Raw genomic sequence first — 13,744 nt, forward strand, 5'->3', positions numbered from 1 at the left:
AACAGGGAAGTGTGGAAAGGGAAAGGATATAAGGGGAAAGATAATTAGTTCAGTTTTGGACACATAAAGTTTAAGTACAGGGCATTTAGTTTGAGATGTCTGATAAGCAGTTAGAAATGTCTATCTGGAGACTGGGAGAGCTTTTAGGTCTTGCTAAGTATATCTAAGTATTATCACTACAGAGACAATAACTGTGAGCACAGGAGTCAAGATTATCAAGTGAAATAATATAAAAGAGAAGAAAAGAGGGCTTAGGATGAAACCTAGCATATAATACTTAATAAGTGCTTATTAACTTGGCATTAATATTTATTATTTAAATTTTATCATTTTAAACAAATGCCAAATAAGCATTTCTACAAAGTAGAGCAGAAAAAGAAGACTGTACACAAAACTTCAAATCTCCATGCTGTACAGCTTGCTTTTCCTTTCAAATACACAATAAATTCCACAGGTAACATTCAAAATTTTCCTGCTTGTCCTTCTGAACTTCCTTCAGCTCTCTTCTGTTGACTTTTAAAAAGATTTCTGCATTGTGTCCCTAATTTGAAGGATTTATGTATAACAACATATATAATATAGAACTATACAGAACTATAATAACTTAAAAGCTATTAGTTGTCTTATTAGGGGAAAGAAGTTTGACCTCGGCAGGAAAGAGTGATGGTATGTTTTGTTTTTGAACCAATCACAAATATTTCTTGTTTTAGAATGAAGGCCAAGATTCTGAGAATTCTACTGTTAGTCATTTTTAAGTTAAATCTACTACTGAAAAGAAAATTGATAGAGAAGGGAATCTCATGACCCCCCCCCCTTCTCTCTTCATTTTGCATCATTATCAAAGCTAATTTGAAAGTTATGAATTCCACTGTTCTAGAAAAGTTTCTATGGGGGAAAATTCCTGATACTTTAAGGAATTAAAATTTTTCCTTCTTACCTGGCTGAGTTCGGCAAGCTCTGATAGGTCGATCGGGAGGAGGTTCAACCTCCACTTTCTTTCCTGGATCAAAGTCATCAGTCTCCCCCTCAGTGTCACAATGCTCCTTTTCTCGCTTTCTCTTCTTCTCCTCCTAAAAAGTAAAGACAAGGAAGAAATGATTGTAGCACTGAGGTTTAAGAATAACCAGCCTCAAATGGCTGAGCTAGGGATTTATAAATTTGAGGAACATAATTTCATCAGTTTGTGGGAAGAAAAAAAAAGTTCTAGTAAGAGAAATCCATTTCTCCTAAGAGTCTTCATCCCCACCTCCAGCCCCCCCACCCCACCCCAGCTTCAACAGTAGCAATTGTTTTCAGTATGATACAGGATCCAAAACTTCAAGAAACTTTTATTCTTTGGAAGCTAAGAAACATGGAGGATTTTACAGATCTCTTTTTTGTAGCAGTTTTTTAAAATTAAACATTGGAGTCTTCACTGGGTATTTAATGCAAAAAAACAAAAAATACATAAAATAATTGTTCTATTTATATTGAGTGAACTTGAAGTAGACCCCAACCTATATAACTCAGTACAGAAAATCAATTGTATGTTACTCCTAATGAAATTTAATTTTAGTACCCTGAATGATCAAAGTAAGGTTCTTTTTGAAATCTTTCTTTACCCCAACCCACCTCCTGTTTTATTTATAATCTGTGTTCTTAATTATGAAGGAATAAAATTTCTTTTGGAGAAAAACTATATTATAGAAAGGCAGTTTAATACACTGAAAAATCTGAAATCAGAGGGCTGGATGTGACTCAGTTTTGCTACTTATTATCTATGTGATGTTGGACAAATCACTTAATTTCTGGGACTCAGTTTCCTCATTTACAAAATGAGGGGTTGGACTAGATTAATTCTTAATTAATTTCTAGTTCTAATTCTATGATCCCAAATTCATCTTGTAGAACTGATTGATTTAAAAAATAAAGATTCTATGAAAACACTTTTGAGAAGTACAATTTTTTTCTGATGAAAACTTATCAAGACAGATTACTATTTCCAATTGTAAAAACAGTAATATCACTGTGGGTTGCTCAAATATAACTTACCTTTCTTTTTCTCCTTTCCTCATCATCAAGATGTTTTTCTTTTTCCTTTTCAGACTTCTTTTTCTTTTTCTTTTTTTTTTCTTTATGACGTTCTCGCTCATGATCTGATCTGTCGTCATAATAACTAGAATCGTGGCCTGATCCCGAGAGTTCAGTAACTTCACTTCCTCCAACTTTAAGTACTAGTTTCAATGGCTTCTCCAAGGGCTTGTCTACATAATCTAAATAAAAATATATGCTCTTTATATAACTTGTTTTTGAGTTTCATCAATAAAATTTTTATTTAGGGAAAAAAACATTTTTTAGCTGACAAACAACTGTCTCCCCTCCCTTCCACATCTTGAGATATCTTTATTCCAAATTGCCCACAGGCTAGAGATGAGGGGAAAGGGAGGAGGGGATGATGTGGCTAGGCCCATCCTGATAGGGCAAATATGGCAAGGGCACTGGAATTCAGCAGTCTTGCCATCCCTTTCCTTGCACAATTATCCAACATCTTCTCCCTACACCTCTACAGAGGCTACTAGTCTGATATGAATGAAAAAGAAGCAGACAACTACACAAAGACAGTAAAATAGTGGCTGAAACTGCAGGAGGCCAAGTCAAGTACAATGAAGGTGGCCCTTCAGGGAATATAAGGAGCAATGCTGTGGGCCCAGAAGCAAACCAAAAGCAGTGACCTGAATTCAGATCACTATCATCACTACTGGGGTCAGGAATGGTGAAGAGCAAGAAGTGATGGTTAAAAATAAAGGAAAATGTAAGATGATAAAAGGAAGATCACCTATCAATACAACATGTGGTTTAGGAGACAAAAAGATGGTTTATAAGGTGAGAGCTAAGGATTATTGATAAATTGGCCAATATTAAAATGGAAGGAGATCTTTAATAGGGTTCCATAGAGTTGTCTTTTAACTTGATTTGCTTCAAAATTTGCCAACAATTCAGCTAAAGAAAAAAAGATATGCATATTAAGTCTGTAAATGACACAAAGGTAGACAAATATCAATAATTCATTTAATTACAGAATCATGTTGCAAAAAAGCCCTGGTAGGCTAGAATAGAATAGTAAGCTAAAACTAATACAAAGAAAATGAGTTTGGTCAAGTATCAAGCTTCACTTGATTTTTAAATTTTAAAACTTCAGTTTTAAAAAAAATTGTAAAAAAGACAGAATGAGAGCATGACTAGCAAGCAGTTCATACAAAAAAGTCTTAGGAGATTTGGTGGTTTCCAACCTCAAAAAGTAGAAGTAGGATTTGGCACCCCAAAGAGCTAATGCAACTTAGGTCAAATGAATACACTGTATAATGTCCAGACCAAGGGAATCCTGCCACATTCTGTTCTAGTTGGAACAAATCTGGAGTATTGGGCCTTACCAGAGCACCATATATCAAAGGGGATATTGATAAAATTAGAGAAGAGTGGTGGCAAAGAGAAATGAGAAGACTTGGAATTAGGAATTAGTAAGATTAAATGAACAAAAATGGGTCATAAAATTTAAACATAGATGAAATCTCAGAGATCACCTGACAAATGAGCTTACAACATCACTTTATAGATGAAATGACTAAGATTCAGAGAGCTTAAATGCCTTGTTCAAGGTCAGCCTTGTTCAAGGTCACATAGGGAGTAAGAGTCAAGACTTTTGGCCTGGAGAAAACTGCAGAGCATTGTGTTTCAAATAAAGGCTATCATGGAAGGCATAAAACTTGTTCTGCTTATCCCCAAAGGCAGAATTTGACATAATGCAGTAAAGTTATAGGAGAAGGATTTTAACACAATATGATAAAACTCAATTCGACAAGAATTTATCGTGTCTACTATGTGCAAGATAGTGTTAGGCAATGGTGATACAAAGATAAAAATTAAACAGGCCTATCAAGGAGCTTACAGACCACTGGGGAGAAAACATGTACACTGGCAAATGAACACATCATCTATATAAAATAAGAACAAAGTAGTTGGTGGGAGAGGAGAGAGAACACTGTTAATTGGAAAGATTCTGAAAATCTGCAAAAGCAAGTGTCTCTACCTAGCTTAGCTCAAAGTCAGAGCAAACCAGGGACAGAAACTAAAAGATGAAGCTTCAGAGCTCAGAAAGTAAAAGCAGGGCTCACCACTACAAATCACTTAATAGTCTGGTTTTTGTTTGTTTGAACAAAAATTCAACTCCTTTATTATAGTGAACAACCAAAAAAGGGGGTGAGTTTGTTCAGTTATGCTAAAACTGCTAAGAGGACTCAGGAGGCAGGTCCAGGTAGCTGGGATGTGATGTAGAAAGGTAGGAAGCCACATTTTGACATAACCTAGAGACATTTCATTGCTACAGAACAGAATGAGCTTCACAATCCCTTAGAAATCAAGGAATACTCCCCTTTCTAGGGTGACCAGAGATCTCTGATAACAACAATGTGCATAATTTCCAAAGTAAAATTTCCAAAATCATTACCAACCACCAGTCTAGAAAAAAGTGTCTTTTTGTTAAATACCCCCCAGTAGATCTTGCAAGAGTAAAACACTATACCAAAAATTCGCCTTGAGTCCAGTTGAGTGCAGCAGCAATAATCTCAAGATTGGGAGTACTACTCATGCCCACTCCATGGAAAAATTTATTCTCTTGTCTAAAGCCAATAGCAATGAATGTCACTTAGAAGAGTATGGGCACCACCTCACAGAATATGGGTAATGTCACCTAGCAGAGTATAAGGAATACTACTTAGCTGAGTATGAGCAATAGCAATGTCACCTAACAGAATACTTGCTAATGCCATACATGCTACTTTAAGAAGACAAGGATGCTCCCTGGGTTACTCCACACCCACCAACACTACGTACTATAGAATTCAACTCAATTCAATAAACATCTATTAAGTGTCTACTAATGGGCCAGGCACTATGTTAAGAACTAGAGAAACAACATGAGGCAAAAGATAGTCTCTGCCTGTAAGAATTTACAATCTAACCAATCAATCGATAATCAATAAACACTGATTAAGCACTCAAGAGAACTTACTACCAGCGTCACCTTGGACAAGTCACTTTCCCCTCTCTGGGCCTCAGTTTTCTCATCTGTAAAATGAGGGAGCTGGAATGGACGGAGATCAAAGGCCCCTCATAGCCCCTCCAGCCCCAACTCTCCCAAGGGTCACCCGCTCCTCTTCCCACTGGGGACCACCCCCAGCGGACCAGCGCCTCCTCCAAAGAAGGTCACGTGCCCAGCGAGTACTGGGGTGGGGGGGTCCCGAGCTGGGCAGGGTGGCTGGGGGAGCCGACGGGGCGGCCCCTCCCCCGGGAGTTCTGGAATCCCTGACCCCTGTGTCGTCACAAAGCCGGCATTGTGGCGAGCACGCCGAAAGAACGCCGGCCGCCCCCTCCCGAGACTCCCCCCCGGGTCCCTGTCTCCCCCACTCTGCGCCCCATCCCAGTGCGGCCCCGACAGCTCTCACCGTTGTACGACGATCGCCACTCGGTCTTGTGCTTCTTGTGCTTCTTCCCCATGGCGGGGCGGCCGCCGCGGGCGGGGGGCTCAGGCGCCCCCCGGGGCCCCCCGCAGCACCCGGGAGAGGCAAGGAGAAGGTGGCGGCGCCGATACCCCGCAAGCGGCCTTCCTCCCCGCCCGCCTGCCCCCCACCTCCTCCTCTGGCTCGTCCGCTCTTCTCTCCGCCCCTCGGGCTCCCTCCGCGCCGCGGAGATTGGGAGAGAGGAAGGGAGGGGGAAAGCCCAGGCTCCGCTGGGCGAGGACCGGAAGTGACCCCTCCTCCCGCGGGGTTGGGAGGCGGGCACGGTCCTAGTAGTTCCGGGTCGCGGGGTCAGGCGGTCTGGCGGCAGATTCGGACTGCATCGGAAGGACTGTGAGATAAAGCTTCCATAGCTCTTGGGGCTCAGGGTTAGGGGAGCGGCGCGAGGAGAGGCAAGGCGGCGCGAGGCCAGGCCGGGAGGGAGGGAGGTAGGGATGGAGGAAGGGAAGGCAGCGGGCGCGTGGGGCTGCTTTACCCCGATGGGGTGACTTGAGCCCGCCCTCTCTTCTCTCCCCGGGGGTTTTCCCTCAGAGGCGGCGGGATGGACGAAGCAGTCGGGGACCTGAAGCAGGCGCTTCCTTGTGTGTCCGAGTCACCCGTGATCAACGTGGAGGTGCATCTGCGCTGCAACAGGTCAGAGCCCCCGCCCTGCAAGCCAGCTCCGCCCACTCCGGCCTAGCCATCCCAATTTCAGGGCACTTATTTATTTAAAATCAATAATAATATATTTCAAGTTTTATTTTACCATTAATAAATATATTTTAAACATACTTTAATATTAATAATTTATTTTTCTAATTTTTTTGCAGAGAACAATTAATACATTAACTAATATCTTTTCTTTCTACATCAGCTTTATTTCCTAATACACTTTTAATATTAATAATATATTTTATTCAGAGAACAATAAAACATTAACTAATGTCGTTTCTTCCTAAATCAACATTATGTCTTAATATATCTCTTTTTTTGCAGAGAACACTATTACATCAGTAGAATCTGACAGTATAGGCAGTAATCCACACCAATAGTTCTCTTTGCACAACAGACTGGGAGGGGTATTCTCATATATCTTCTCTGGGATCCAAGTATAGCATACTATATTTATACAGTATTCAGTTTTGCTTTGTTAGATTGTATCTTCCTTGTTGACAGTGACTATCTATTGCCTCTTTTTGTTTCCTCAGAGCTTTGAACACAGTGTTTGCACCTAGTGTGCAGTTTATAATTATTTAATGGTTGATTAGTAATGTTATTTTCATTTATGCTGGTTGTAGTGATTGCATTGGGAGGCAATAATGGAAAGACCCTGGAATCAGAGGACTTCTGTATGGATTGGACTAGATGACTCCTATGGTCCCTTTCAACTCTTAAATTCTATGATTCTTGGCATCATGTTTCAAATACTAGCTGTCTGACCATGCTTTGTTACCTTGGGCAAATCACTCAATCTTCTTGGGCCTCAGTTTCCTCATATGCAAAAAGATAGCACTGAACTAGATCCTCTCTAGCTTCAGATTTGTCACCTTTTGTGTAATATTTTTCTGATTCTGCTTATTTCCCATGCATTTGTTCACATTTTCCCATGCTTCCCGAATTCTTGAATTTATATGCCATTATAGTCTTGTGTCACAGTTCATTTTGCCATTTCCCAGTTGATGGACAATGACATTGTTCCTAGGTCTTTGTTCCTCTAAAAGTAATTCTATAAATATTTTGGTGTATCTACCTTTCTATCTTTGACTACCTTGGAGTATGTGGGTAACTGTGGCATTGCTGCATGGTTTAGTCACTTTGCAAGCAGGGTACACTATAACTATTTTTTCCTTAGGCTTTTCTCTGAAGTGATACTCTGGAGGATAGCCTCTCTAAATCCTATTTTTCAGTATGATGCCTTAGGTGTATTGCAACTTCTATACACAATAAGTAGGAGGATAGGAAATAGATGATTGGAGTCAGAAGACCTGCTTTCTTGCCACCTGCCTTCTGCATCAGCTGCTCTCACTTCCTTTTCTAATTTTTCCTCTGGGTAATCAGGTGAAAGTTACAATTACTTCTAGAGAAAGTTGTCATCGACTACTGACAACTCTTGAGATTTCACAAATCAAACGCCTTTCCTAAAGTACCATGCCCTTGTGTGTGCTGTCTTCCTTCATTTTTGGTGGGGAGTGGGGGATAGAGAAAGGGAAAAGGAAGAGAAGAAACATTTATATAGTTGCGCTGTATGCCAGGTATTATACCAAATAAGCACATTTTGCAAATATTGTCTCATTTGAGATAATGAAGCATTTGTTTCCCTAGAGTTCAGTGCAGCATGGATACTTACACAATAAACACTTAACTGCTTTTTCATTCAGTTTTAGATGGAGAGATAAGAAATAAATGGTGAAAAAGTTTTAAGCTGGTTAAATGGGCCACACTCAAGAGTGGTCAGTAATGCTTCATTATCATCTTGGTCATGAGGTTTTTTTGGAGTGTCCTAGGGATCATGGCCTTGGATTTATCAGTGACTTGGATAAAAGCATAGAGAACATGCATTTCATATTTTCAGATAAAACTAGGAGGGATAGATAACTAGAAGGCAGTCATAATCCAGAAGAATTACAAATTAGAAAATTACACACACAAAAAAGAATAACAAAATAGTTACTATTTGCCTTGCTTAAACATGTAAAGTATTGTGTTCATTTCTGATCACTACAGTTCAATATAAAATTAATTAGGGTAGAGAGCATTCAAAGGAGGATGGCACAGTAGTGAAGGGCCTTAAGTATCTGTCATGAATATAAGTTGAAGGAAATGGGAATATTTAAGCAGGACAAGAGAAGATTTAACTGTGTTCTAGTATTTTTAGGGTTATTATGTAGAAAAGGGATTAGATTTGTTCTTGTAAGGACCCAGAGGGCAGAATCAGGAAGACCAATTCTTTGAAATTGCAGTGATATATTTAGGCTTGAGGTTAAGGATAAATTTGCTAACAATTAAAGCTGTTGAGAGGATTGAATAGTGTAAACAATTCAGTTGATGAGTAGATAAATAAATGTAACATATATGCAAAATAATTTTTTGTGTTTAGTTGGTTCAATTGTGTCTGACTCTGGGACTTCATTTGGAGTTTTCTTGGCAAAGATACTAGAGTGCTTTGCCTTTTCCTTCTTCGTTTTACAGATGAGGAAATGGGCAAAGAAGGTTAAGTGGCTTAAAAAGTCATTAGTGGAGTAAGTATTTCAGTAGTTATCCTGTAGGTTTAAAAGCCTAACAATGATATTTGAGATAATGAGGGAATCAGTATAAAATGAGTGAAAGGATTAATGAACAAAAATTAGGTTTCAGTTAAAGTGAGAGCTGGGAGTTAGATTATTTGTAGTTGCTGAGGTGTTCACCATTTGGGTTTTTCTCCCTCTACATTCTGGCCCAAGAATAAGATCACAGCATTGACATTGCAGGTACTGCATCAAGGCAAGGGGGCTGGGAAATGTAGGATAGTGATGAGGACAGTATGAAAGCTGCTGACCATTTTACTGTAGGATCATGGAAATTTGAAGCCCAATGAGACCTCAGAGATATGTAGTCCATCTTCTACATTTTAATAATAATGATGCTAAAGCAAAATGACAGGTCATGTGGCTAGTTAGTGCTCATACTAGGTTCAGAATCTAGCACTGAACAAATCTTCAATTCTCTTTCTTCTGTATTATGAGTGTTAAACTAGCCACTCTAGATTCTAGTATTAATTTATACCCCTGAATTTCTTGCCCTTTTGCATCATGATTGCTCAAATCTTACCAAACCATAGCCCTGAGTTAATTTTTCCACCCACCTTTTCTGCTTCTACTTACTCCTTTTAGAGAAAATGACACACTGCTGCCCTTACACATTTATGTTAACTTATCTTGACATTGAGGCTTTTGTGAATAGTGATCTGACCTTGAGGCCAATGTGGCTTTTAAACCTATCTTCAACACAAATTTCTCTGTTACTCTGGGTAAGTCACTTAACCTCTTAGGCACTGTACAATTCTCTAAGATTTTAGACTGTGTTATTAGTCTATACTAGAGACTAATGCTGACCTACTTTGGTAGTTTCCTCAACTGGGAGTTATCTTTACTAGTGAAATCATAGGCCCAATCCTTATTCCTATCCTAATCTAAAGTCCCTGCTGTATGATGATCCTTTTTTCTAATTTTTGTGACCATATTTCCCATAGTCCACTAGGCAAAATCCTTTATTCTTCCTCAGGTTTCTAATACCACTCTATCTCTGTTCCTTCCTGCAGCAGAGGATTCTGACTGGTCATGTGCCTTGAGCTCTGTCTTCTTTATTTCATAATTCAGATCAACTATATCATCCATTTCCTCTTCCTTGCCATAAATAATCCCATTATTGTGCCTTGTTCTATTCCTTCTTTCCATTTCTAGACATTTATCTTAATCAGGTCCTCCCTCCCTCTCATCTCCTTTTATCCATTGGATATTTCGTAGATGCATATGAACATATTCATTCTTTATTCTTTAAAACTTTATTCTTTAAAAACCTTCACCTGCCCTGCATTCTCTCATGCTAGCATTCTCTATCTCACCTTCCTTTCCCAAACAAATTCCTAGAAAGGTTCATTCTCTACTTGTCTCCATTTCTTCACCTCACTTTATAACTCTTGCTACATATCTTTCAAATCAGCTAATCAACTAAAAATGTTCTTTCAAAGGTTCCCTGTGGCTTTTTTTCAGCCATCATTTGATTTCTTTAGTTTTATCTCTGTTAACTACATCCTCTTCCTGGATTGTCTTTAACTTCTTAGCTTCTGTGACAATTTTCTCTCTTCCTCTGTTTGACCATTCCTTCTCAAGTCCTTTTTATTTCTTCTCTTGTCCACTAAGATGTGTCTCCCAGCCTCTGCCCCTTCTTTTCTTTCAATTTCTTTTTGCTCTTATAAGTATTTGATAATAATCTCTGAGCCTTTTGATTCCCAAATCTACATATCTATCCAGAAATTCTCTTTCAAATTTCCATCCTACCTCACAAAATATCTGTTGGATGTCTTTACCTAGATGTCTCTTAGAAGTCTCAAAACTTAGGATAGCCAGACAGAACTTATCTTTCCTTTAAAGATGTCTCTACTCCAAACATTCTCATTTCTGTTGACGCTAACACTTCCATATTACTTGGGTTTGTAATTTCTGAGTCATCTGTAATTTGCCACTCTTGTACACTTCTTATATCTCATTATTTGCTAAGTCAGTGCTGCCTTTAGAATACTGTTTACATCCATCCCCTTCTCTGTGCTCACATAGCCATTGACTTGGACTATTATTATAACCTACAAAAAGTTGCCGTATCATTCAATGTTTCCATTATACTCCATTACACAGGCTGTCCTCCATGTCTGGAATGCACTGACTTCATCTTCACATTCTAGAATCTCTAGATCCCTAGCTTCTTCCAAGTTTCAGCTCAAATGCTGTCTCCAAGAGGAAGCCTTTCCTGATTGTTAATGTAATCTCCTTCCTTAAATTACTTTATATTTACTTATTTGGATGTATTATATCCCCTAGTAAAATCTAACTTTAAGGACAGGGAGAGCTTTATTTTGGTTTTCATATACTAGACACTTAGCATATTGCCTTTTGTAAAAAGGGAGTTAATATTTGTGAATTGATTTTTCAGAGTAGGGCAAATAGGATGGTGAAGGGCAGGCCTCATATTCTTGTCATATGAGGAGTGGTTGAAGGAACTTAAGCTGCTAAGGCCAGAGAAGAGAAAACTAGAAGGGAGGAGAGAAACATGATATATGTCTTTTGAGTAGTTGAAGTGTATATAATTAATAAAAAAGTTTTGATTTGCTCTATTTGACTCCAAATGACAAACCTAGGAGCAATAGGTAACAATTGCAAAGAGATATATATTTGGATTTGTGTCAGATAAAAATTTTCTAATTCCTTAGACCAGTGATGGGCAAACTTTTTAAAGAGGGGGCCAAACGAAAGGAAATACTCATCTGTCAGACTGTTTCTAAGGCAGCTCTTTCAAAGTTTCATTGTATTATATCCTACTTATTGTATTTGTCAGATTAAGAATAATGTGGTGGGCTGATAGAACATTTCACGGTGTCTTTCCCCCCACCCCCACCCCATCTAGCCCGCGGGCTGTAGTTTGCCCATCACTGCTTTAGACTCTTCCATGTTAGAATTGATTCCTTCATTAAAGAGTATGTTCTCTCTCATTGTAAGCCTTAAAACAAAAACCAGATGACCATCTATTGAGTAGGTTGTAGGGGAAATTCTATTTTGGGTTTGAGTTAGACTAAATAACTTCAGAGGTCCTTTCCATCTCTGACATTCTATGAATTATGTCTCCTTTCTGTGTTTCAGTTAAATTATTCCTAGAGCAGAGCAGAAACATGATTTACTTCAGTTAGTAAGTCTTACTGAGAATAAATAATACAATAGTCCTTATTCAGGCTGTTTGAACTCTATAGTTGATTTTGAAAATAAGAAGAATATCATTCATTGTCTTTAAAGGAAAGCATTCATACCAAGTCAAGTACTGCTAATAGTTGAGGGTGATTTTTGACCCCTGGGAATTTAAAACTGAAATTCTTCTGACACATTCTATGAATCAGTTTACTTTAATCTTATGGATTTCTAGTCTAAAAGTTAGTAAACCATAAACTTTTATTAATAAACTGTTATTTTAGAAAGTTGTAGCAATCAGAATGCCAACATTGTAGTTCAATGGATAGATTTCTAACCATTTTCTAGTAGAAAAACATAAATTTGACCTCAACAGCATTTTTGTTTTTAATAGCACTGCAAAAAAAGAAGATATAAAGCTGAATGTTGTAAAGCTGCTAAACAGACACAACATCGTGTTTGGAGATTACACATGGACTGAGTTTGATGATGCTTTTCTGTCCAGAAATGTGCAGTCTGTGTCTATTGTTGATACAGAGTTAAAAGTTAAAGAACGACAGGTACCTAAATAACTCATGCTTTTTAACCTTTTGGCTACTTAAGGTCTAGCTAAATAAATCTTAATTTTTATTTTCATATTTTTAAGATATTTTTGAGTTTGTCTTCTTTGTGACTGGTTTACCCAGTTGTGTTGGCATTATACAGTGTTCTAATGAGGAATGTACCATGAGTTTGATCTCTGTATCTGCTAGTTAATTTTCTGCTGTTTCATATATACTATACTACTCTCTAACATCTTGTGAGTGATTACAATGGCAATAGCAGTGAGGGTAGATATTGTTAGGTGAGAGTGTGGTTGGAGCAACATAAATCTGTTGCCATTATTAGAAAAAAAGAATTGAATCACACACCTTTCAATTTAATTAACATTTTCATATGTGAAGTATGTCACCCATTGAATGTTAGAAAAAATTCTGATTGTTTTTTCTATGATAAAGCTTGGTGTGGTATTGAAGTTGGCTTCCTTGTTAGCATATTGCAGTTTTATTATGTGTTGCCTAGAATTCAGCCCACTTTGAGCTTTAACTGTGAGCCCAATTTGAAACACTATTATAAACAGTTGTCATATTGTATTTTATCCTTTATATTTCCACTTTTATATGTTTTTTGTTTTGGTAGTGTTAATATAATTGAATTATTTCAATATTTGTTGATTATTAGGGTAGTTTTCTTTTTCTTCATAGCCAATTGACTTGAGTAAGTGTACTCTTGCCCTCCATGTCTTCCAACTGAATGAAGAAGGACCAAGCAGTGAAAATTTGGAAGAAGAGTCAGAAAATATAATTGCAGCAAATCATTGGGTGCTGCCTGCAGGTATAACATATTATATGAATAGCCAAAGTAGACTTTGACATAAATTAAGTATCATAATAGCGTTAATAGGAGCACTCTCACCACCTTTTATGTCACATGGATTGTGCTTTTCCCTCCCTATTGTTATATAGAAAAAATTTCCAATGCTAAAGACATGATTGTAGAACTGATTCCCTACTCTGTTTTCCCCCAAAGACTGTGATGATTGCCATATATATGGCTTATGCAAATTTCTTTGAATATTTTCCTACAGAATTGTTGGAATCTTGGAAGGGGAAGGGAATAACACCAGTATGTTATTTTATTCATTTAGCAGGCATCTGATTTCCACCTGCTCTTCTAGCATGGGCTCTTCTGCTGTTTTCTATCCATCCTAATCATTTGAAATATGATTTAACTTAAAAAAGA

At 38.0% G+C, this 13,744-nt stretch overlaps 2 protein-coding genes across 11 annotated transcripts in view; one reads left to right on the forward strand and one right to left on the reverse strand.

The window, feature by feature from the left end:
• BRD9 (bromodomain containing 9) overlaps positions 1–5,725 on the reverse strand; it is a 62,793-nt gene extending 57,068 nt beyond the window's left edge. For 3 of the 10 annotated variants that reach the window (XM_044665202.1, XM_044665193.1, XM_044665211.1), the window contains exons 1-3: positions 5,481–5,718; positions 2,032–2,252; positions 938–1,070 (exon numbers count right to left, since the gene is read on the reverse strand). In XM_044665202.1, the coding sequence (XP_044521137.1) occupies positions 938–1,070; positions 2,032–2,252; positions 5,481–5,532 (406 nt within the window). In that variant the 5' untranslated portion in view covers positions 5,533–5,718. Of the gene's footprint in view, positions 1–933; positions 1,071–2,031; positions 2,253–5,480 lie in introns of all 10 variants that reach the window. The other 7 variants (XM_044665254.1, XM_044665245.1, XM_044665237.1 and 4 more) reach the window with 6 other exon arrangements.
• Positions 5,726–5,844: 119 nt separating this feature from the next.
• TRIP13 (thyroid hormone receptor interactor 13) overlaps positions 5,845–13,744 on the forward strand; it is a 35,043-nt gene continuing 27,143 nt past the window's right edge. The window contains exons 1-4 of the mRNA XM_044657862.1: positions 5,845–5,885; positions 6,084–6,185; positions 12,357–12,522; positions 13,207–13,336. Coding sequence (XP_044513797.1) covers positions 6,094–6,185; positions 12,357–12,522; positions 13,207–13,336 — 388 coding nt within the window. The 5' untranslated portion in view covers positions 5,845–5,885; positions 6,084–6,093. The remainder of the gene's footprint in view (positions 5,886–6,083; positions 6,186–12,356; positions 12,523–13,206; positions 13,337–13,744) is intronic.

Source organism: Gracilinanus agilis, chromosome 1, assembly GCF_016433145.1.
Source record: "Gracilinanus agilis isolate LMUSP501 chromosome 1, AgileGrace, whole genome shotgun sequence".
Lineage (NCBI taxonomy): Eukaryota > Metazoa > Chordata > Mammalia > Didelphimorphia > Didelphidae > Gracilinanus > Gracilinanus agilis.